The 25,248-nt window shown below is 32.7% G+C and overlaps 1 protein-coding gene across 1 annotated transcript; it reads right to left on the bottom strand.

Moving 5' to 3' along the window:
- Positions 1 to 528: 528 nt before the first annotated feature.
- On the bottom strand, positions 529 to 24,548 carry LOC106618171 (proton-coupled amino acid transporter-like protein CG1139). Its single transcript, XM_014235796.3, has 7 exons — positions 24,111 to 24,548; positions 4,711 to 4,990; positions 3,376 to 3,562; positions 3,055 to 3,309; positions 2,618 to 2,988; positions 2,379 to 2,554; positions 529 to 1,007 (listed from the first exon to the last, which is right to left on the bottom strand). The coding sequence occupies exons 2-7, from the start codon at positions 4,896 to 4,898 to the stop codon at positions 760 to 762; spliced, it is 1,425 nt and encodes a 474-aa protein (XP_014091271.2). The 5' UTR covers positions 4,899 to 4,990; positions 24,111 to 24,548; the 3' UTR covers positions 529 to 759.
- Between the last annotated feature and the right edge of the window lie 700 nt (positions 24,549 to 25,248).

Below are 25,248 nucleotides of genomic sequence, written 5' to 3'. Positions count from 1 at the left end.
AGAGATCTATCTAATATGAACATACGTAAGTACTTATATAATTTTTGATGGGGTCAGAACATTCTATCAACTTACTTTTATCCTATGTAAATAAAGACATGTTATGGGCGTAGTGGTCACAGTTAAACAAATATGACAGAATCTATATTTTTCCCCAATCAAAAACAAAAAAAAATATGTTTTTTTTTATTTTATTTTGAATTACAATATAATTTTATTTTATTTTAGTTTGTACATTAATATTACTTGTATATATGAATACATATTTATGTATGCGTAACTAGAATACTTTCTATATAATGTAATAGATTACGATTGTCGAAGGCACGCTCATTGGAAGTATTGTGATTTTGAAATATTTTCGGTGATACTAGAAAATTAAATTTTGTTGGAAACTACTTACTTACAAATGTATATAAAAATCTGTTAAATTATTTACACGCTATTTTCATAAAAAATGGCAACAATTTCGCTTAAAATATATCCATATATGCTAACGGTTTTAATAAAACATAACAAGAACAGGAATTCATATTCTCGCGATTCGTTCGCAAATACGCCATTTTAATTTCAAGAACTTAATTTCGTATATTAGCTAAATACAAGCATACATATAGTATTTATACGCAATTTTGTTAAATAATACTTGTCTTTGCAATAAATTATTTTTTTATTAATTATTGTTAGAGCAGTAACTTAAAATATCACGAATTCATTTAGAATGTTTATGTAATAATATTAGTGTAGCAGTGGCACTGCTCACTTGGAGAATGTGGCGATGATTTCCGATAGCGATGTAGATGTGCCGATTATCAAACCCAGTATGCCGACTATGATAAGCACAAAATTGCTAGCTAGTAGCCAAACTTTAGCAACACCTTTTCTGTGATACCAATGTGTACAGATCTGAATTAATGCCGGGAAAGCCAAGCCGAGCGCCGAAAGGCAGAGCGCACCGAAGAGCGAAATGAAAAGTTCCAAATTAGGTATGGCCACGGCTAGGAAGACTGTAAAAAGAAAGTGCTTAGTTATATAATATAATATTAATAACATAAAATTAAAAAATAAAATTTAGTGAAAATGGTCAGGACTAAACACAAAAACAAAAAAATCATATAGCCGTAGAATTTGTATACCCACGATCTTTGTAACATCGAAAGCCATAAGAAACGTCGGAGACGCTATAAAGTACATTTATACATAAGTACATGTATATAAATTGACAGCGTTACTGCACTGTTTAGAACGGACTACATAGCATATAGCTGCCATAAAACTGATCGATCAAATACAAATTCTTGTATGGAAAACTTTTTTGTTTCACAAGATATCATCACAAAATTTGATACAAATCATTTTAAAAGACAACAGTGTAATCTTCGAAGAAATTGTTTAGATCGGATCGCTATAACATATAGGTGCGATACAAAACTTTATTTTTTTGTGTTCAGTGCAACGTTCTTTCTTGTTCAGCTTATCGTTAGATCGAATTGCATTCCCTGGATTTTCAAACAGTTAACTAAATTCCTTCGAAGGGTTGTAGGACGAAATTTTGTTTTATTAAAACGTCGTGATATTTTTATAAAGTTACAGAAAGCTACGTTGCAAATTTACAGCTTTCATTTCAAAGAGGAACAAATTTCCAGAGACATTTTTTTATCTAATAGCTTACCTCAGCTATTAAACTACAAAACCTTGGTTATATTGATTGATACGACGATGAGTTTTAACATTTCTGATCTGTATTAGTCATGGTTGTTTTTGTAACGGTTGTCTAAAACCTGTTTGGAGGAAAAGTAGGCTTATTGTCAAAGTTACAAAAGTGTGGCTCAGAAAATGAACTTTTTCAACGTGTTTCTTGGTAATTCCCACTACAACCGGTTCTATGTGGCCAACCACTGTTATTTCGAAGATTGAACTCTTTTTGGATCGGTCAAAAATTTAACCATTAACTTAATATTAGAACGACCCTAGCGCAACTTCGTTCTGGATATTGAAAAAGATTTAATTTCTATATATCCAGAATAGATCCTGACATACGAAACATTCTCACATGATATTGACCACCTCTTTGCATGACCCGCTAAACTTGTCCTAATATCTCTACTCCTACGGTCCGACCTGTGGAATTTAAGGAATCGTCCATGGTTGTATCTGGGTAAGGGCTGTTATTTGGGCGATTTAACCCTAATGGATTTTAATGCTAGGTTCCGAGTAACCACAGTCGGACTTGGAAATTACTTCGAAAGTAGCTCAAACTAATGAAAAATTTATTTAATCGTTAGATTCACCATGGAAGAAAATACTTCTGAAATCTACAACGATATTGACTGAAGCTGAGAGTTGTTTGCTAAATATTTGACCTTGATGTTACTTACATGTCACCAGCACTATAGAAGTGCGCACCACGTATTCCCAGAAAAGCTTGCTTCGCTGCGGACTCAATTTCTCCGCTACATAATCACTCCATGTAATATCAATGGCTACATAGCACGCCAGGCCATGTGTAATATATATCGCAAAGGCCAGCATGCCTTTCACACACTGAGCCAAACTGTTAACGGAATACATACAGATAATTAATAAAACTTTTTATAGTTATTTTCATCACACTTACATGTCTTTCGAAGGCAAATTCAATGTGATGGAACCCTCAACTTCACCACCATAATTCAGATAGCCAAACAGACCCATGCCTGAGTACAGGAATACAATGAGAACCATCGCAACGTTGAGCACACCACAGCTGCCGCCGAACTTCTTCGGCGACTTCATTTCATTCTCCAACGGCAGTATGATGCCGATAGCTTCTAAGGCAAAGAGCACTGTGCCAAAGAAAAGTGGAAAGCCGGCAAAAGGCGCCACGGCTACCTTGTCCTCGGTGGTGAAAGGTTCCCGGAAGATATAGTAGCAGATAATGCCGAACGAAACCATGGTGATGCCATTGGCAATTGTAGAGAATGGCGCTAGATATTTCAGATTGCGAACCTGTAAATCAGTAAAAAAAAAGTAAGAACTACTTGACTTTATATCGAGTCCTCATCGCATACTCACCCAATTGATGAAGATCAGTGGTAACAGTATGATCACCATACACAGACGCACATCGACGGGTTCATCTAAATAAAAATCGGCTATGGATTTAATATTTGAGGCTACGAAAACGACATAGACACAGCAACATCCCAATTGATAGATGAGAAGGAAAGTGTTTACCACATGACCAATGTAGGGCGCAAATTTACGAAAGAATGGCGGTCCCTCCAGCAAAGCATTCTCCGCCACATTGGGATAATTCATGCTAGGTACCTACCGAGTAGTTAGTAAAATATAGATAACATAATGCTCATAACGGTATTTCAATTCGTTACGAACCTTTTTCCGCCGACATAGTTCATATTCGGCTTTCACGAGCTGATGTATGCAATAAGTGCAGATAAATCCAATGATGACGGTACCTATGCTGCCAGTTATATAGCCGGCATTACGGAAGGCATTCGGCATAGCAAGTATGCCTGTGCCCAAAGAACCCTTCAACAAGTGGAAGAGTGTCTCGGAATTGCTAAAGGGAAAAATAAAAGTGGGATTAGGAATTGCTTTTCATTGTACGAAGTTTCTGATTATATACCAAATACCATTTATGTATAAATATATTATGAGTAAAGATTAGACTTAAAGTATGTATTAAGACAAGTTCATTCAAGTTTAAAATAGGCTTAGATAAAACTTTGCAAGTTCATATTTTGTCTCAGCAAAAACTCTGGAGTTTGGAGTTGAGCCGTTACAAAGTATCGAACTCGTAGTTTTGTTGTAACCGCCTGTGGAAACTGGAGCGTCTCCGGATTTTGGAAAAATGGAAAAAGTGAACTATCGATCGGTGATTAGATCTCGTTATTCGAAGGGAAATTTCGCTAGAAAATCCAAAAAGGCTTGGAGAAAATGGCTGCAACGCATTATAGCGGGATAAAAGTAAACAATCTCGTATTGAGACACTTTTGAATTAAGTTGCGCGATATAAATGAGACAGTAGGTATGTCAAAAGACCGCCCGGGTCCTACCCTGCATGAAACATTGGACGAAGAAAGTAGTTTAAGCGATTTGTGTTGCGTTTGCTCACTCTGAATATCGTGCGCAACCGTGTGACCCATTCACAGCAGTGTTTGACGCGCAATCCAAATGAGTTTCTGCGTCGTTTCGTGACTGTCGGCGAAACATGAAACCACAGGTACACAGCAGAGGTCAAGGGACTGTCAAAAAAGGTAAGCTTTAGTGGCAAACCTGCTCCGAAGAAGGCGAAGACCATCCTATGGGCTAGAAAGTTATGAGTTGCTTGGGATCCGTCGCTCTTGGTGGAGGACTTAAAGGCGACTACTTACACTACATATGACCTAGGTCCGACAACTTGTAGAAATTTCGTTAATAGCTGTTTCCTTGGCTGACACTGGAAAATCTTGGAATATATTTATGCAATTAAAAAATATTAACTTTGCTAGGTTTAGACAAGAACTTAGGATCCGGATTGACTGCCCAAAAACTATTATTTATTTTAAACTAAATAATTCTGGTGCGGGTAAAAATTCAGTTCTACATCTCGAATAAAAAACTGTTCCATATACATATCTAAATACATACACCTTTATCATGGATTAACGGTATATGCGTACACTTTTATAAAGTCGAGACGGAAAAATATTATTGTTTAATACTCACGTTGTAGGATGTTCAACCTCGCGATTTTCATAAGGATTGTAATCGTAATCGTACGCAGCTTCCTTCGATGCCACGCCCACCGTCTTGCCACCTTTCTCAGCTAATTCTAGTGAGTATCTCTTGGTCGCTTTGTCGCTGACAACACTGTCGCCAATGAATGTCGGATTGCTGTGCCCATTTTTGCTCATCCTATAAACGCCGGCTGGTTCAATGCTCGAGCACAGTTTACTAGATCAATCTAGACTCACACTTCCTACGCCAGTTCAGCTTAGTTTAGTAGCTAAAAATAGTCATGTAGAGAAATGTATTAAACGTGAGCATGTTGAGTACGAATCGTATGTAATCGAAACTAAAAGAAGACTATTACTTGTTGATTAAAAGAGACTTTAGACACTTTGCTTAAAATTTTATGCCTGTCCGTCGGCGGCTCTTTTAATTGCTGTCGTGAAAACTTAAAATATACCAGACAATTATATTCGCACTTCCATATGTGTGTATGCATGTATATGTGTAGGCAGACGTTGAATACAAAAAACTATTAAGGAAGGGCAAAGTTCGAGTGTGACCGCACATTTTATACTATCACAATTTGCTGGGACTTAAGGTTAGGAAAAACATATATTTAGGTATTACTTTATACGTACATATTTATACCAGGTACACTGAGGCTTGGTAGAGGCTTTGGCTATGGCCTTAAATACATTCGAGATCATGTTACTACAAAATTTTATTTGATAACTCACAATTTGAGCGATATATTCTACAGAGAAGAACATAACGAAACTTTATGGAGTAATTCGAGACTAATTTCGCTTATATTCGCTTCCAAACTATAGTATGTATCAATGATGACTTAATTTTGCTAAAAAATTTTACATAATGACCAATTTATACGGTATAAAGTCAATCAGAATTATGAAAATCCTTAATAGGGTATATGTGGGCTAGGGAAAGTATTGACCCGAGTTTATCTATTTTTGGTATTATTATCAAGCAAAGATACTCTCTGTATTTGATTAAGATATCTTATCGGTTCACTGATATTTTCGGTAAAGAATTAGATATAGGCGCTGAAGTTCCAATTTCGACCATGTTTGTTTTAGCAGAGAGGCTACAAAAATTAATGGCAATAACATATTTGTTCAAAGTTTCATTTTTTTCGTACTTCAATTATATTTTGTAAAAAAAATTTCCGAGAGAATTGAATGTTATATGTGAAGTAGGCTTTGCGATCCGATTACGCTCATCAAACTATGGCATAAAGATATCAATGTAATGATATGCACCAAATTTGGTTAAGATTGGTCCAGTAGTTGCTGAGGAATGAGGTTTCTTCTAAAATTACCTTCTTTCTTAAAATTACTTTATGTCCATTTTTCGATTTTTCTTACGTATCAATTCATGCCATCTTTACTATGAAATTTAATACTACTTCCGTTTTCTCTTAGCGACTTATCTACCTTTAAATAGTTTTGATCAGAATTATGAAGTGCCTGCAGCAAGTGTGGTTCATGTAGCTTATGTAGTTTGTGAGATATGTCCAAAAACTTTCTAGAGACGGAGCCACGCCCACTTTGAAAAAGCTTCTAAGCTACAAGTGCCCCTCTACTGTGATCCTCTATACCAAATTTCGCTTTTGTAACTTAATATATAGCTTAGCACAATATAATATTCCACTTTACGGCAATTTGTGGACGTGGAAAATCTCAACTCTTATTCAAGTTATCGCATGTACGAACGGACGGACTAAAAGTCACCCGAAATTCAATTTGTCTCGTCTTCCTGATCGCTTATACTTGTATATATATATATATACGTTATATCTATCTCGATTAGTTTTAGTGATAGTGATACAAACAACCGTTAGGTGAACATAACTATTATACCATGTGCAACATGTTGCGAAAGTATAAAAATGAAATGGTCACACACGCGTGAATGAAGAGACATGAATTCTTTGTAAATTTTTGTACGAGTATATATGTATATAAATAATCGCAATTAAAATGAACAAACTCATATTAAATCTGCAAATTTGTACGATCATTCAGCGAGTGTTGTAATCGGTATTGATGTTATAACTATATATGCATACTCTTATACACAACGTACATATGTACTTCTATATATATTAGGGTGGAGCGAAAAAAATTTTTTTTTTTGCATAGCCTGAGGGTAAAATCTGTAGATTATAAAATAAGAAAATTTTTGAAAAGAAAACAATTACCGAATTTGACGGTTTTCGACTTAAAATATATTTTAACGCTTAAGGAAAGCATGCTGTCGTTAAGACTTTTTTTGAAACTCCAATAACGACCACAAAAAATTTGTTTAAGTTCATAACTTTTAATTGGCCAGAAAGGAAACTCCACAGCTTCTAGAACACTTTTCAATATTTTTTTTCGAAATAAAAAATTTAAATTCAATTTTACTTTGAAAGTAAGTGAGCGGGCCGGGCCGCCTCTAGATGCTAAATTTTGTTTTTTTTTCCAAAAATTTTTTTTTTTATAATCTACAAATTTTACCCTCAGGCTAAGCAAAAAAAATTTTTTTTTCGCTCCACCTTAATATATATATGTATACATATACAAATATGTAATAAAGAAAGAATGTTTGTAGAAATTTAGCGGTCGCTGACATATGAAATATGTTTCTAGGTTTATTTATGCAAAGTCCTACGCTGAGTATGAGTAACATTTTGACACTGTATTAACAAGTATAATATACATATACATAAGTACATAGAATCATACGTATGTGTGTGACTACCGTCGGATACAAAGTCCATACTAAGAATGAAAATATGTATGAAGAATATTTTCAGTTTTAAAAGCGGAAAATATTCAAATACTTTTTAATTGTTGGCGAATCGCCATAAAAGACGTCAAAAGAGAATGATATTAAGTATACAGCTATTAACATTGTAAGAATGAATTTCTTAGCTGAATCCAAACAGTTTAAACTTTCTAATGGTGGCATGTCACTTAATTGTTATCGACTTTTAGTTTTTTTCATTATTTCACTTAGAAATTTTATGATTGGTAATTATACATGGATAAAACTCAACCCATCATTTACATGTACATAACCATATATCATAAAGGAGCGCTTGCTATGCTCGAATAAATATTTGTCATATGAAAATAGATAAATAAATAAGAAAAAACTCTTCACAAACAAAAAATTTTCCATACAAGAACTTGATTTTGGTTGGTCAGTTTGTGTGGCAGCTCTATGCTATAGTGGCGCGATCTGAACAATTTCTTTGGATATTGTACCGTTGCCTTGGACATTGATCCCTGCAGAATTTCGTGAAGACATATTATTAAATAAAAATTTTTTTCATATAAAGTCTGATTTTATCTGGCCAGGTACAGTCAACTCGGCGGCAATCTTAATATTTGCATACAATCAAATGAATACATCTGGTACGTTTACCATAATATTTTCGGGGTTTTAAAATGTTCTCTGTTCGATGATTTCGAAATGTACTTTTGCTTTGATTTTGCCAATGAGCTTAAGCTTTCTGTCATTTACTTGGCTTTTACAACAAATCGGCAAAAATTATGGCCGAAGGACTGAATTGCTTTCGGTCTCATAGACCCGACTGTCGTAATGATTTTGACATTAAGGTGGGGTCAAATTTTGATTTTTTTTTTTCAATTAAAAGCCATAAGCTTTGCATTGAGATTAAAATTTATTGGCTGATCGAATCAGAAACCGAGATGAGACTACAAATAAGCTTAAATCAACAGTCGGACGATATTTTATCTTCAATAAGTGATTTTAAGGAATAAGGAATTTTTCTTCTTTATGTCTTTTTTTCAACTTAACCGTTATGTTAGCCGACGTCTTTTAGCAACCGGGTACCGGGGTTATTATTATTATTTTGTTTATTTTATTAAAAAAAAAATTTTCTAAAAATTTGTTTCTTCAAATTTAATAGTCAGTGAATTTAAAGAAAAAAACAAAAAATTAACAACGTAGAATAAAAAGAAAATAAAAAAAAATGAACTCACAAATAGAGGTTATGGTTATAAGCGTTTGCAACGTTAGGAATAAATGAAAAAGTTTCACAATGAAAGATATGGTTATTTTCGGCAGTAGAACAATTCGAAATTGATTTAGGGTTAATTGGAGATCACATGGTGTGCTTAGACGGCCAAAAGGGGATATTGGGATTTAAAAAAAAATAAAACTACGTAAAATGTTCTAAAGTTTTGTGATAATCTGGAGGTTCATGTGTAAGAAAATATATACGAAATAAGCAGAAAAACTTTAAAGCGATCGGAACATTTTTCGAGTTAGAACTGCAGCCAATTTGACAAAAGTAGTATTGAGAAGAACGCGTTTATGGATAGATAACTTTCGATAACATGAGCGGCTAAATTTTAGAAGCTTGTAACTCAAAAAATATTTAAAATTTTATTGTGATATTTTTAAAGTAACTAAACTATCAAAGTATGAAAAAACAAAAAAAAACAATATTTTCGAAATTTCATATTCGGTCTGCTCATTAATAAAACGAAATAAAATCGAATAAAGCTCAAAGCTTTTATGAGACTATCAAAAACAGATGATCGATAAAAATATAAATATTATTATGTCATATGGAATAATTGCAGCTTGTAACCACGTTTAAATCATAGCAAAATCATGACATCCTTGAACATAATACTACCGTTTGAGAAGGTAAAGCCGTATAGAATTATCGGTTACCACCTTAATGTAGCCAAAATTACTATAAAATTATTCAAATCGACCAATCAGCTGGCATCAGAAGCAGAATTGCTCAATTCTTGGCACAAATGCGTTTAGAAAGAAAATTAATAAAACTTATGTTAATTTCATATTCAACCAGACAAACATTGCGATCTGATGACGTCGATGACTTGCCGCAGACAGGAAGCACTGATCTAAGTGTGTGCACATACATGCATACAAGTACAGATATGGCATATGCAGTTAGGTCTATGCATACTTAAGAAAACACGTGTTAGGTATATATACGTATATGTATATACCGTTAGGTATGTAGAAAGATACTTGTGTTAAAAATAGTGCATTCGCATAGCGTTCGAGGAGCTTTGCGTGCCAGCTTATATTTTTACAAATGCCAACAATAATGTCAAGTTCAATAATATGTCTCAAATAAGAAAGTATCTATCAATGGAGGTGTGTGCGGGTGTATGTATGTGTGTAGAGCGTGCCACATGCCGACGCGGTTTGTGAGGCATGCAACAATTTCGCTAGGAATGTCATATGGCTCAATTATATATTTACATATGTATATATGTATATATGTATGTATGTTTGTACGTTTGTAAATGTTAATAGTAATTTAGAGATATTTGTTTTGTTCCAAAAAGTGTTCCAAAGCACGACATCACGTGGTCTATAGCTTCAAAGCGGTTTCTTTCTTGACTAATGCTGAGTGCCAGAAATTCTTTAGCGTTCGGCTAGCTTTGCAGGCAAACAAAGTACTTACTAACTGCTGCACTTTTATTGCATTGCTTTGACTCGAAATTTTTGAAACGTGTTTGCGTTACCAAAGTGATCTATCATCGTCAATCAATGAAAATAAAATTTCGTGACTTTGTCGCTTATTTTTGCGAAAGCAAAAAATGTAAATTAAAAAGGAAATTTTGTGTTCGTCTAAGTGTGGTATGCAACGTGCAAGTTGCAAGACATTGCTTTTGCCATTTGTGGTGAATTGGATTTTTCTAAAATTTTCCACTATCTTTAACGTTGCTTGTTGAGTTGTTGTTGCTTTATAATATAAAAGATATTTGTAGATATATCTAAATGTGTGTGTGTATGTGAAATAACTTAATCGAACGTAAGCGAATTGGCAATGAGTTTGAAAATCGATCAAACAGTTTTAGTGTGGCATAGACGCAAGGAATGCAAATATTCAATTCGTTGCACATATTATACTACATGTTAGTCGGTATATTGGTGCAGTAAAGTATCAAATCCGTCAAAAATTATGTGTGAAATTGAAGTAGTTCGAAAAGTATTAGCTTCTAACTAATGTGAAAATGAACTAATCCACATATAATCAGTCTTGTGCTGAGTTATTTTATTTAACGGTTTAATGGGCACACTAGATGTTTGTTGCTTTTTTATACTTGAATAGGTTATACTTTTAAAAAGAACATACGAAGATATTAAATCGATATCTCAAATGGTTTTTGAGTTAGGTAGGTAAGTAGGTTAAGTGGCTGTCTGACGACGCACCTAGGCATTTAGGAGGTCCATTCTGATACCACCGAGACTAATATCCCCTCACTCTATTGTCTCCCTTCTGAACCACCCGGTTTTTGATTTACAGCTTTCTAAAGTGTAATCGCCAAGTTCAATTATATCCATAAGTTTATCATTAAACATGTTTTTCTCGAAGCTACATTTTTCCAATTGGCTTAAGTGATTTTAAATCACTATCAAATTTTTTCTACATGTTCTGTATATACATATGTATATGTATGTAGTTATCAATACAAATACCCATCAGTTTCTTGATATAATAAAACTCGAACTTTGCCAAGCCTAAACCGACCAAAATTTTGGATAAAATTCAACTTTGTCTTCAACATGTCAAAGTTTTTTTCTACAGTAGGTCATTGTATGAATAATAATTTTTAATAGAGAATTTTTTTAGGTTCCAGCACCGGAGAAGGCCGACAGTATGACTCGAAAAATATTTTAATTAATAAATTTTAAGGTGTATTTTAAAAAGATGTTTACTAAATATAATCTTAGAATTTTAAAACAATTGATACAGTAGTTTTTATACCCTGAGCACGGTATATTCAGTTCTGCACGAAGAACACACAAACGTGGGAGACCCTATAAGGTATATACATATAAAAACGATTTAGCCATGTCCGTTTGCCTGTCTGTATGTAAGTATATACGCGAACTATATAATCACACAGTTTTAGAGATATCACTCTGAAGTTACGTCCTTTTTTCCTCAAGAAGCTGGTTATTTGTCGGAATCGCCAATATCGGACCACTATAGCATATAGCTGCTATACAAACTGATCGTTGAAAATCAAGATAAAGATGTTTTTTCTTATTAAGTAATCTTTATTCGACTAGAATGACTTTTATATACACAAGCTGCCAAAAGTTTCTTCAATAAATTGATTGTTTCGTTGGCTGTATGGAATGTAACGTCGTCTTGTTTCATAATCATGGCGCTATAGCGTTCCCTATTGATTGTAACACTTCGTCGTCGTCTTCATTTTTGAAGAAATATGGATCGATGATACCCTCTGCCCATACAGCACATCAAACAGTGGCTTTTTATGGATGCAACGGCGTCTCAACAATGGCTTATTATCACTTCAAATGCGCCAACCTTGTATTAAGGTAACTTTTCAAATAAAAGTGACCTTCATCGCTGGAAAAAATTTGATTTTCTGAATCGAAATAAAAGTTACACTTTCCTTATATATATCTGCGGTAACTATAAAAAAATGTCAGTTTCTTTATATACTCGAAAACTTGATTTGCTAAAACCACAAAAATCACATTGTTGAATTGCAAAGACCGTTTTCTTAGCGTCGCATTAAGTTTCTATTAAATACAATGGCTGTAAACTTGAAATCTATTACCCTCGAGTAATTGCAACTAATATTTATTTGTTTTTCGAAAACGTTATTTTAATGCGTTTACTCTTCACAATCTTCGAATGTTGCAAATAATTTATGCACTCATGCATTAAGTATCCACTCAGATAAACAATCTTTGCGACAAGCCCACAGAGAGTTCAATGTTCTTGGTCAACCTTCGTTGATGTCTAATCAATTCGAATTAATTGAAACCGATCAAAACACACAAGTATAAAAGTCGCAAATCTGCGCTCAGCTATAATAACTCATAATTCATGAATGAAAAAGCGATCTAAAGCGGATTACAGGTTATTTGAACCTGCCTATTAACAACCAAAGTTGCATACTCGCATGCATATGTAATTACATTGGTATTTACGCCCATGCGCATGGCTGTTACAGCAGCGATAAATGTGTCAACTATGATTACTTTTATACCACCAACAAATATTTATTGCAGCGACAGTAGCGGTTTTTGCGGTTTAGAGTCGTTGCATGATCTATAACGTGATTTGTCATGTCAATAGTCTCATCTAGTGTCATAGGGCTTTTGAGTCGAATAATAGTGATTAAAAGTATAAAGATAAACTAGATTGAATGACATTGAGGAGGTTTTAAACTTTTTTAGAGATTAGAGAGTTTGTCATCTGTTCTATTGTATATTTTCGGTTTCTGCGATTAATTTTGAAGCACTAAAGAGTGTAAACCTTCAACATCGAATGACTTATGAACAATATAATGTATATTTTAGTGAAATTTTTCTATGTTTATTTATGGGTCAAGCATCCATTATAGTAAAGATAATAGTATCCAGGTGTAACGGCTGAGTATTTCGCTTCATACTTGTATATGGTGTGTGCCTTCATTGTATTCGATAAATTGAGAAATTTACAAGTTTTAAGCCTCCGGTTGAAGGAATAAGGAATTCATTAGAAGCTATTTTCGTACAGAAAAATTACCAGTGCGTGTTCATTATCGCTGGAAAGAATTTTGGCCACAGTAAAAATATATTGTCCGATATTGAGGTTATGTTAGCTTACGAGGCTGAAACCCGCAATAAAAGTCACGAGGATCCTACTTGAACAGTTGAAACATCGTTTACACGAGATGCCAAGAAATCGGAAGTTCAAAATATCAAATGGATCGAAATACACCCACCCTTTTTTTTCAGGTAAAAGACAAATAATACTACAGAATTGTTATCTACTAGTTGAATGATAGAATAGGTGCATCGCTGCCGATGACAGCTAGATTGAATAATGATTGAGTTTCGCCAAAAAATACTGTTTTTAGGTATGAATTTTTCCGCTCTCTTTTTATGAAATACGAATTCCAATCAGAAATCTAGGTTCTATTTTAGAATCGCTATAGAAACTGTAAACAAATTAGGCACTTTAATTTAAAAAAAATATTTTTTGAACGTGAAAATATATAATATAAACCCGCTTGGGCTAGGGGATCTAATCGTCCTTAAATTATTCAGATCACTGCGATGAATCCTGAAGATGTCATATACAGCTTGCAAATACAAAGATTATTAATAACCCAATATATCAAAATAGTATATCTACATTTAAATAGTTCGTTACGGCCGTGAAAGCAAATTTAATACACAAAAATATTGGTCAAATCCAAAGTGTGAGGTTATGACTACAATGAACTTCACGACAGATTAGCAAAGACACAACACAGTGATCGTGATTAGCAGTTTGATAAATGCTTTTTCCAAATTATTTTGACACAAAATACTTAACTTTTTATAAATTAAAATTTTAATTGCAATACGGTGTTGGTTGTGACTAGTTGAGACAGACCAATAACCACGTGTTCATGTGTTTAAAAAATATTATATAAACATTTGGCGCTGCAAATAAAAACATAAAAAGTAAGTAACAGAAAATAAAAACAAACCGGTAAAAACCGGTTAAAATTTTGCATAAATTTGTTGGCATTAATCTGGTCAAAGTTTTGTTTAGTGTTTATGCGTATGCGTGTATGTTTGTATGTATGTAAATACCAAAATCATTGTCAAAGTGCCCATTAGTTTGGTGAGTTATGTTGTTGGCTTTGCTATAAGCGCAATTTGGTTTGTTTTTATGCGCTTTTTTTGTTTTACTTTTTGCAACTTTTTTGTTGTTGTTTTGTTAATTTTTTTTTTTATTTTTAAGTTTGCCCTTTTTTGTTTTTTTTTTGCGAATTTGTCATTGCTTTCGTTTTCTTTTTGGAATTTTTTGTTGTTTATTTTTCGCTTTTTTTATGACACCTTATTCAGTGAGTCTAGTGAGTCAAGCGCCACTATGCTGAAAACTCTAATATATTACATACAGTCATACAGTCATACATCAATGTGTACTATTTATCACCTGTTTAAATATTTGGCAGTCGATAGTTTGTTTATATTCTTTTTTATCGAATTAATTTGCGTCTTACAATTATATTTTGCATACTGGGTCATTCACGTTTATTGCTCTACCTATTGTGGTGTTACTTTGTATAGTACGAATGAATAAATTAAATACTCCGCAATATGTGAATATTTACAAGCTACATTTATTTTTTGTTTATTATGCAAATTAGGTAAATAGGTGTAAATTATGTTCGCACCGATCATTGTGAACTAGTGATTCAATTTAATTTCAACTTAGTGATTGCGCTCTGAATTTTCCGTTATTATTGCAAAAAATATTTACGTGTAAACTGATAAACTTTTCCAATATTGACACTTTACGCTTTCAATTTAGATATGTACCTAAAAAATTCGTTGGAACAGAAAGTTGACCCAAATATTTTAGTGAACATTAAAAACTGAAACTGAAATTAGCCATTAAAAATTGCTAACAAAAACATTTGCATAAGAACTTTTAAGTGGCATAATATGGGGTCTTTTAAAGATATAGAACTTTTATTATGCAAGTACCCTGAACATATTAAGTGTGCCACGAAGTTTGTAACAGCCTGAAGGAAACGTCGGAGATAAATGATCTGCATGATGAGCTGAGTCCGCTTGTCCCAGTTTCTCAGTTTTTGGGTAAAAAACTAGGACAGTCAATTTTTACTTCCCTCTCACAAGCCGAATTCTCCACCAGCAACATCATTTGCCATAGACAGGAACTGGCGGTAACCCCTTGACGCCATATTCTTACTAAATATAAGTTGGATACGTGAGTACCTCCCAACCACGCTCCCAGAGCTTCTGCCCAGTCCATATCGATGTGTGTGGCCTGACGTTCTCCTGATCTAACACAGTTCCTTTCCTATTAGCTAAGCTTGTCTGACCGATTGCTTCCTTTAAACGACTCAATTGTTGACTGTACAAGTTCGAATGAAGAGTTTGGCCCTTGGTGGAACGGCTCGTAGTAAATGATTAAATGACAATCCAACTACACATCAATTCTTTGGCTTGGCCATCTTTTTCGCTTGCTATTACTTAAAGTGATCCACTTTTCATCACCAGTTACCATCTGCTTCAAAAATGGATCGATTTTGTTGCGATTGAGCAGCGATTCGCAGAGATGGAAATTCGACCTCTATATTATAATACCAATATTTAGGTTTTGTTAGTCCGCAAACTTTATGGCAATTAGTTTGAATAGAAGTTCAGAAATAGAAAAGGCCATATAGCATCTCGATCAACCTGTGGTTTCAATTTTACACTACTTTTTCAGTATAGCCTGCACTTTTTCGTTAACGATACGTTGAATGCTGATTGAACGACCCCCAAAAACAAGCCGAACGTAGTCATAATACATAACTTTGTGGCCAATCCACATACTGATTTATTAATATAATTAAAAAGTTTGTTTCAAAAATATTAAGATTTCACGCCCTTTATAGCTGTTTGCGATATCCTGCAAGTAATATGTGGCATTTGGACGATTGATATTGACTTAAGATAATATGAAACAATGTCTTCGGCAGGCAAATTACATCCGACAGTCTCTTGAGGATTATTCTCATCACAATTTTATTTACTTAATTACCAATTAGGCTCACCGCTGAAGATTAATTGCTAAACAAAATGTAAATATAAGTTTGCCTTACTGCACGTGTGGTTTGGCAATAAATGTACACGAATTTAAACTTTATTTATTTGCAAGACTTTTAACGGCAATTTGCCGAAGTAAATTGAACATAAATGTCAAACACATGTGTTAATTTGACAAAAGACTTGACAGCTATAATCTAAAAATTCTATATTCTATATCTCACAAAAAATACTGTGAGTTAATACAAGTACTTACAAACAATTAGATCATGTGGGGCCTTTAACATAGGGTTCACCAATAGACGGACACCCATTAAAAATAAAATTTTAGATTTGCATTTTTTTACAATCTTTCGAATGTCGTATACTACCACCAAGGTATGACCTTAACGCTATTTAATAGCTACCATATTGGAGTTTAATCGAATTGCTATTTAGTTAGACATACTATATATAATCTAACACCAAGCTTTTATACTTATACCTTTTTGTGTTTGCATTAGTCAGGCTTACTAAAATCTTAATATTTTATCATAATATTTTGTCTTAAGCCGTAAAAAATAAAAAATTATAAATCTTTCGTTGAGTTAACATGCATTAAACAAGAGCGAATCGAACAAGCAACTGGTATAATTAACATAAATTGGCATAATAAAATAACTAGTGGTTTTAATACTTTGATTAGTTATTTTAATACTTTCGTGCATTCAAATCGGCTACGTAAGTAAAGTAGTGAAAGATAGTTTACAGCGGCAAAGTGTTTTTTGTCCGATGATAATTTTTTATCTAAGCTCATAGAAATATTTATGTATGCATGCACTCTCAATTGCAAAAATGATGCATTTCTGTTTCATCTTTAACAATTAGCATATAGTAAATAAACGAGTATCAATACGCCAGTATTAAAGTTTATATCACGTTTATAAAAGAGAGAGAAAGTGGCAAGTAATTGGCAAATTAAAACTAATATTCTGAGAATGGAAGCCGGTTTAATATATTCACAATCATTAATAAATATCCATTAAGGCAGAGAACTTGTTAGATATACCTATTATATAAACTCATTCATATTTATTTATTCCCTCAAAGCCAGACTCATTGTTGAGTAATACATAAATAAAAATTGAAAAAAAAAATCATTTCATAAAAATAAAATATATTCAATTATTCAATTTAAAGGAATTTACCATATAATATAATAATTTTCATTAGACATAGCTTCCTAACTATACGTTACCTTATAACTAAAATCTTATCCGTTTTGAGCTTTATCTCCCGAAAATATTATTTAAAATATCTATACACGCCTTGACTTTGAGAGAAAACGGTTTGATCTAGAATATTTCTGACCATCTATAAAATAAGTTACTCGAATAATCATTATTTATAATTGACTGTGATTAACAAGATTGACCATTCATCCAAAAATCTATCAGGAACAGTTTCATTGCACAAAAATTGTATTTTAATTGCCGCTGCTTTAAGACTAAGACTATCAACTGGTTTTTAATTTTAGATACAGTGTAAAGTAATCAAAGCGAGATTCAAAGTTTAATAACTTCTAAGTTTAAGAGTAATTTTCTCTACTATCGAAATCGTATGGTATGTGTGGGATTTTTTTGGGAATACATACAATTTCTTGTTAAATTAATTTAAAGGTTGAAATATAATAAATTAATTCGTGAATATTTTTTAGAAAGAAGAAACAATACCCACTAAAAGTATACTATTTCACCTGCAAACATATGCAAGAACACAAAAGAGTAATTAAATTTTACAATCGAACAATTAAACTAGAAACAAAAACACAAAATTCATTGTCAGAGTTTTATTATATGAGTACATACCCACGTACTCGTACATAATTAAAAATATATATTTCTTATGCCTACATTTCTATATGTATGTATGTAGATGTGTGCGTGTTGTACACGGAAGTGAATGCAACAAGCTGAAAGCCTAATGAAATAGCGTTTGAAAACTTGTTCAAGCCAAGCAATTAAGTAACATCGATTTAAGCTAATAAATTGGGTCAAAGGAGAATAGAATTAGTGATTTGGCATTGAAAAAAAATATATACAAGTACATATATATGTATGTGGTAAAAAAAATTATTAAATATTTAAATTTTAACGATCATTAATACTCAGCTATTTGAAAACAAAGAACAGTGGAGTTAAACATGCATTAGGATGGAGACATAAAGGAATGTGGATTAAAGTGAGCATATATAAATTTTGATTTCGTTTCTTTCATTTTACTATAGCTATTAATAAAAAGATGTTAATGAATATGAATAATTAATATCTATACCATAAAAATCTGTTGTAGATTTTTGAGGATAAATCATCAATGTGTATATAAGAGGTATTAGAACTTGACGCTACTCGATATTGCCACTCAAATGAAATACAAAAAGAAGAAGGATGATGACTACTTAAAGAGAGAACTGCTAATATGTTTTTGAATCAAGAGCCAGTTTAATTCAGTAACACAATATTAAAAAAGCGGAAACACTTAGTGGACAATGAATAGATTATTCGACCGAATTTTCCACACAGCAGTAAGGGTTAGAATCAAAAAGCGCCTTCAATTCTAATGTCATCTAAACGGAATTGATCGTCTTAATTTTAATTATAACTGAAGACTGTGTTTTAATTAAGCCGACTAACTCACGTAACCACTTCTTATAAAGTGATGGCTTGAAAATGTTCATAACTTTGATAGCTCTTGCATTGTCTCATCAGCTTTTTAACACTGCCATTTTACGATGTTTGTAAAAAATTTGAGCAAAACTGCAAAATACTGTTAACGGTGCTTCCCAAAAATGTAAACTCAGTGTTATTATCTGCGTTTAAAGTACACTGGCTTTTATAGCCTTCCGCCAAGTAGAATTCTTTTATAGTATCCAACGCAAGCCAAATTGCAACTACCATATAATCCATTCGTCTTCCACATTTGGGGTGTAAGACACCGATATTTAATTTGTGAAGGATTAAACCATAACATATTATTTACTTCTATTGTTCCAATTTGGTAAGTTTTTTCATTATATGTCTCAATGGTTGGCTTGCGTATCGCAAAAAAAAAAAAACGTTAGCGACGGTAGTCAAAATGGACCCACTTTGGAAGTGGGCAAATTTCCGTACTAAACTGAACCGTAAAATTGTTGGTCAGATCGACAAAGCGATCTGTGAAAAAGAATCTTGGCACCAAACATGTGACGACCAATACATCTTATAATATAATTATAATATTACATTTATATATATAATATATATGTAGTTTTTCTTTTAAGGATTCAAAAATATCATTTTGTTGTATTTCTTCTGAAGTTCAAGATTGCATGTAGCTTCCTTTTATCAAATGGATCTGAGTAAGCTCATTATGATTTTTCAGAAACGAAGACATAAGCTGTCTACTCTTCCGCTAACTATGTGGTTGCTTTTGCACATAAAATTTTTCGCAAGAGAGTAGCGCGAGCAGAGAAAAAGCGAATAGAAGATAGTAATATTTGACTTAACTGTGGTCCGCTAATTAGGTATACTCTTCTGCTTCTTTGAAGACAACATTTTTTAATTTTAAATTTATCTTTAGTGTAAATTTTTCCAAAACACACATTCGTGATTTTTACTGATTTTAAAATCAACGGATTTATTTATGTAACATAGTAGACTAATTAATTATATTAAATTTATGATTTTGTAATAAAATCTTTGAATAGACAAGATTTGAGAATGCGTAGTGAAAGCAATTTTTAGATAAAATTCTAAGGTTTTTCTTTTTTGATGTTCTTTCAAGTACTTTCAAGTTGATAAAAATGTCAACAGACAAAAGCAATGTCAATGGGAAGGCCGCAGCGTCAGCATTATTACTCAGCAGCAATGAAAATAATTTGCTTTTGTGTATTTTAACCACTGCACTTACGAGCAGTTTTCCGTGGTGATAAAAGTTAATATTTAAACTCCGCTAAGTTTGTGATAAAATATATGTACATCGATTAACACACGCAAAGTGTTTTTATAGGTTTAGCATGTTATAAGCTGCGTATGAAAGCCATAAGCGAGTGACTACATTAAAGTGCGATAGAACATGTCTTATACTCGTATATAAGTATATGAGTATGTATATGTATGTTTTTGTGTGTATTTGTCTACTTGCTTATCATCGTTTCTGCAGGCGTTTGCAGTTTTTCTTCTTCGCAGTTGCATAATCATAAACGAAGAACGAGCAAAAACGCGAATTTAAGCAAAACAACCCGTTTTTCGAGCAGAAACTAATCAAAGCGTTTATATTATATTTTGTGCTATTAAGTCACATTTAGCGCTTTAAAATGGCACCAGCAAAGACATTTACATATCTACATATGTGTGTGTGACTGGCCCGCCACCCACACACGAGCAAGTGAGACAAAATGTGCACATCTGTGTATGTGTATATTGGTTTTGTATCGCACACACATAAGTATGTATATATTACATGCTTTCGAACATTATGAGCGCAGCTTAATGTCGGCGATCAGCTCGGCTCATCTCGAATTGCGGTTAATTTAATGGCGTCACTAATGTGCACATTGATAAAAATCGCTGTTTGAAGCGCAAAATCTGACAGCTATATTAAGTTTGTTGTTTTTATTGCAATTGTTGTTGTTGCACTTGTGATTTACGCACAATTTCCGTTTCCGTTGTTGTTTGCTCACTCCGCAGCCAAATAAAAATCCAAGAGCAATAAAGTTTTGCTCGGTGTTCGATGGATTTTGCAATGAAAGTGCCGTTGATAGATAATACATACTTGTACCATATACATATGTAAATATATATGGTATATATATATATATATATGTATGTATACGTTGCGCACTTTGCAATTATACTCAATAATTCTTAGACTAATTAGCATGAATCAGAGTTACTTATGTAAACTTATATAGTTATGTATCTAAATATAATATGTAATGTGAATGTATTAATGCAGGAATGTCGCGTATACGCAGCGGTGGATCAATTTGCCAATGTTATTGGTATATTCACTTTAAATAAATTAGATCAAATGTACATACATATGTATGTATATTTAAAAAATAATATATATTTTTTGGCGAAATATGAGGTATTTTAATTATTTTTATTTAATTATTTAAATTTTGTTTATATAAATTTTTTCAAAGTTATTGCAAATCAATTCAACATCGTTCCATTAAAATTGCTATTGATGTTAAAGTTAGGGTCCGTTCTCCCAAATCAATGAAATTCTTCTTAAATGCTTCTGCTATTGAAAACTTTTCCATTGCTATTGAACTAGTGTAAATCTTTATACCATAAATAATACACCATTCTTAAAGTAAAATGAAAATCCATAGAGAATATATCGCGGCAGTCTCATAATCACATTAATAGTCTGCTTAAGCTATTCGCTTTATCTAACAATAAATTTGAGGCAGACTCAGAAAAAAATCTACCCTCAGCATAAAAATATATCTCATGTAATCATATGACTGAGGTCTTCGACAGTAACACAGTCTTACTGAAGTGGAAGTTAAGAAGTAAAGCTATGGAAGCATTAGTAATGTTGTTAGTATTTGTCATTCATTAGTTTAGCAATAGAAAAAATAACAAAAAAAAACAAAGCTTTATTGCTAAACACATATATCCAAATTGAAAGAGACTCTTGGAACATATTTTATCAGCGCTCGCATCAATAACCTTAAGAAGCCGGTAGTAAGAACTTGAAAGAACTCTGTATACAAGTGGGTACTTTTCTTTTTCACCAGATGTCGTATTTTACTTATTTAAAAAATACCGAGCACATATTATAACTCAAATTAATATTCAGGCGTTGAAGGACAACAAGTGAATAATTGCGACTTTTAGAAGAATTTCACGTGGGTTTCAGTGTCTAACCCTGAAGAGATGCGTTTAATAACCGAATCACTGATCCGAATTAATGAAGAGTATGTTTAGTCTAGTTAAATTTACTGAGAAAAATTTAGAAGACATACCTACATACACATATATGAAAATGTATAGCGGTATATTTTTTAGTAGAAAAGCATTTTTTTGTACGATGTGATTAAAAAAAAATATTTTTTATAAAATGACCCATTGGGATTCATGCAGTTAGATGAAACATCTTTCGAATGCCAGCTGCATTAGCTGTTTGGAAGCAGATGAATAAGAAACATCTTAACACTTAGGCATCCAGATGAAATAGCAAAAATAGACATAAAACACCTTAGCAGATTTGTGATGGTTCAGGGCGCTTTGCCGATAGCTAATATTCAACTGCAGGAGTTTTTTTCGTTTGTCTTCTTAAAGGACTGAATATAACAGTCTAAATGTGATCCCTCCGCTATGCCGAGGGATTAGCCATCTAATCTAACCTTACCTAACCTCAATAGTTAGGTGAAATTCGGAAAAACCAGCACGCATTTTGAGTTTTAAAATATTTATATCGGTATAAATCACGGTCTTTGCCCTTACCACAACTTTCCACCGCCTCATTTGTGGTCGTTATTCACTCCAGTTTCAACTAGTGTCAACTATGATTTATATATGTATGTAAACTAAACTTTATTTGGCTCATAAACACGCGTGCTCTGACCTATAACTTACAATTCACGTTGCAGACAGGCGTGCACATACACACATGCACACACTTCACGCTGTACATGCGGTTAAATTTAACAGTTACAACAATAAGCAACATTAAAATTTAATACAATTTTAATATGCTGGCATACTTGCTGTATTGTTTCTTTTTTGTTTTTGTATAGTATTACTAAGCTGTGAACTGTGTGTCATAATTGAAATATATTGTGGCAGAAAAAAAATTAACAAAAATATAACAAAAAAAAAAATTATCAAAAAGAAGATAAAGAAAAAAAATATTTACCATATACAAAATTTATAAAATACCCAAAATTAAAAATGAAGAGTCACAAAAAAAAAATCGCAAAAAGAGATGTTTAAAAATATTAAAATTTTCTCGCACCAAAAGTAAATATAAAAAATAATTCCTTGCACACATAAAAAATTAAGAGAAATAACTAAAATTAAAAAAAAAAGTTACAATAAAAATCCAAAAAATATATTAAATAAATCCACTGTTTGAAAAATTGTGTCCAGCTCCATAAAAATAATGAAATTTCGTAAATTTTTTCAACTGTTTTTTAGTTTTCACAAAAATTGTCGAAAAATTATAAATTAAAAAACTTATTACAAATAAAAAACAAGAAAAATAAAAACAAAAAAACATGTTAAAAAAATCGAAAAATTTTAGAACAAAAAAATTTCAAAAAAAAACTTGGAAAAATGTCCGCTGTGGTAAATATTTTTTTAACTCTATAGAAACCTTAAAATTCCGCAAATTCTTTCATCTCGTTTCCAATCATAAACTTTATACCACAACAATAACAACTGTGCCGAAAAACCTTCGAAGGCCTGCACTAAGTACACGACTGCAAGCTATGGGTATGGTAACAATGCTTAGAGTTGCCAGCAGCTGTGCTGTGCATTGGCGCGGAATTAATGCGCTGAAATGCCAATTTTAATTGCAGTCAATAATTAGCTGATGTTTTGCGTTGCAGCTTTGAATTTTTATTACAGCGATTGCAGCAGTTTTTCTATTTCAACCAACTACTATGTGCTTAGATGTACTATATACGTATACATGCCATATGTATAGGTCTGCTTGTGTGTGTGTGTGTGTGTAAGTACGCTGCTTTTGAATTTTCCAAACAAAACTCTAAATATTTTTCGCGAGTATTTTTCGTTATAAGCTTAAATATATTCAATTACCTTGCGAATTGTTAACAAATAGCGTTGTTGTTGTTGTTTTCTTCGGAAGATTTTTTGTGTTGTTTTTGTTAATTTTCACCTTTTCAACACTTTTTTATTTTTTTACCACTTTTTACGCGTTTTCAACAACAATTTATTTGCTATAAATTAATAGACTTTTGTTGTTGTTGCTTTTTTAGTTTGTTTGCTTTACTTAACTTGGTTGTTCTAGTTATTATCATACACTGATCTCAACTACTCAAATTATTTTTTTTTTAACCATTCAGATATACATATATGTATGTATGTGTGTGTAGAGCGCCTGCACTTGCATATAAATACCGTTCGTTTGTGTATATGCGTTAACCAAAACTGAATCTCCGAATTTGATCTGATCTTGTTGGCCGCTCGTTAACGACTAAATCCAATTCGCATTGAGCCACCGCGTTTTAAGTGACGACTTGAAAACTGCCGCAAAGAATTGGCGTACAGCGGCGCAACGCGCTACATTGCGCTTTTACTTTGGTTTAGTGGGTAGTTAAGAGCGCGCACATATACAAACACACATAGAAAAAAAATCATGATATACATACATATATACACACACCTGTTTGTGCGTTTATGCGCTTATATTTGTGTGTACATTTCATATTTGTACTCGGCGCGTATTGCGGTATACGCTTTTGTTTGTGTAAATGTACATACATACATACACGCGTACACATGCTTTTGACATCTTTGTACTTGTACTTTTGTAATTTGCATCTCTCATAGACACAATACACCGCTGTACATGCATATAGTGGCATGAAAATGCGCTTGTTTGTATGTTTGTGCGTTTGTGGATGTATTTCAAAGGTGTAATTTTCGTGAATTTGCACTGACAACTGTATTAGGGTCGGTCCATTTTGTCAATTTATAAATATTTGTGAGTTTTTAATAAAAAAAAAGCAATAAATTTGCGCGCACGCTCGGTATATTGCATCTGTATGTATGTTTGTGTGCTTTGCGTGGCTGCCGAATCGCGACAGATCGCACTTTGGGTGATGTGAAAATTGTGCGCTGAGTTCGTGATTATTTTCCCAACATAAATACAAACACAAACGTAAAAATATATTTAAAAAATATATGCATATGTACTTGTATGTACAAACATGCA

The sequence above is a fragment of the Bactrocera oleae genome, chromosome 6, assembly GCF_042242935.1.
Source record: "Bactrocera oleae isolate idBacOlea1 chromosome 6, idBacOlea1, whole genome shotgun sequence".
NCBI classification, from domain to species: domain Eukaryota; kingdom Metazoa; phylum Arthropoda; class Insecta; order Diptera; family Tephritidae; genus Bactrocera; species Bactrocera oleae.
This window is presented reverse-complemented; position numbering and strand designations above follow the sequence as displayed.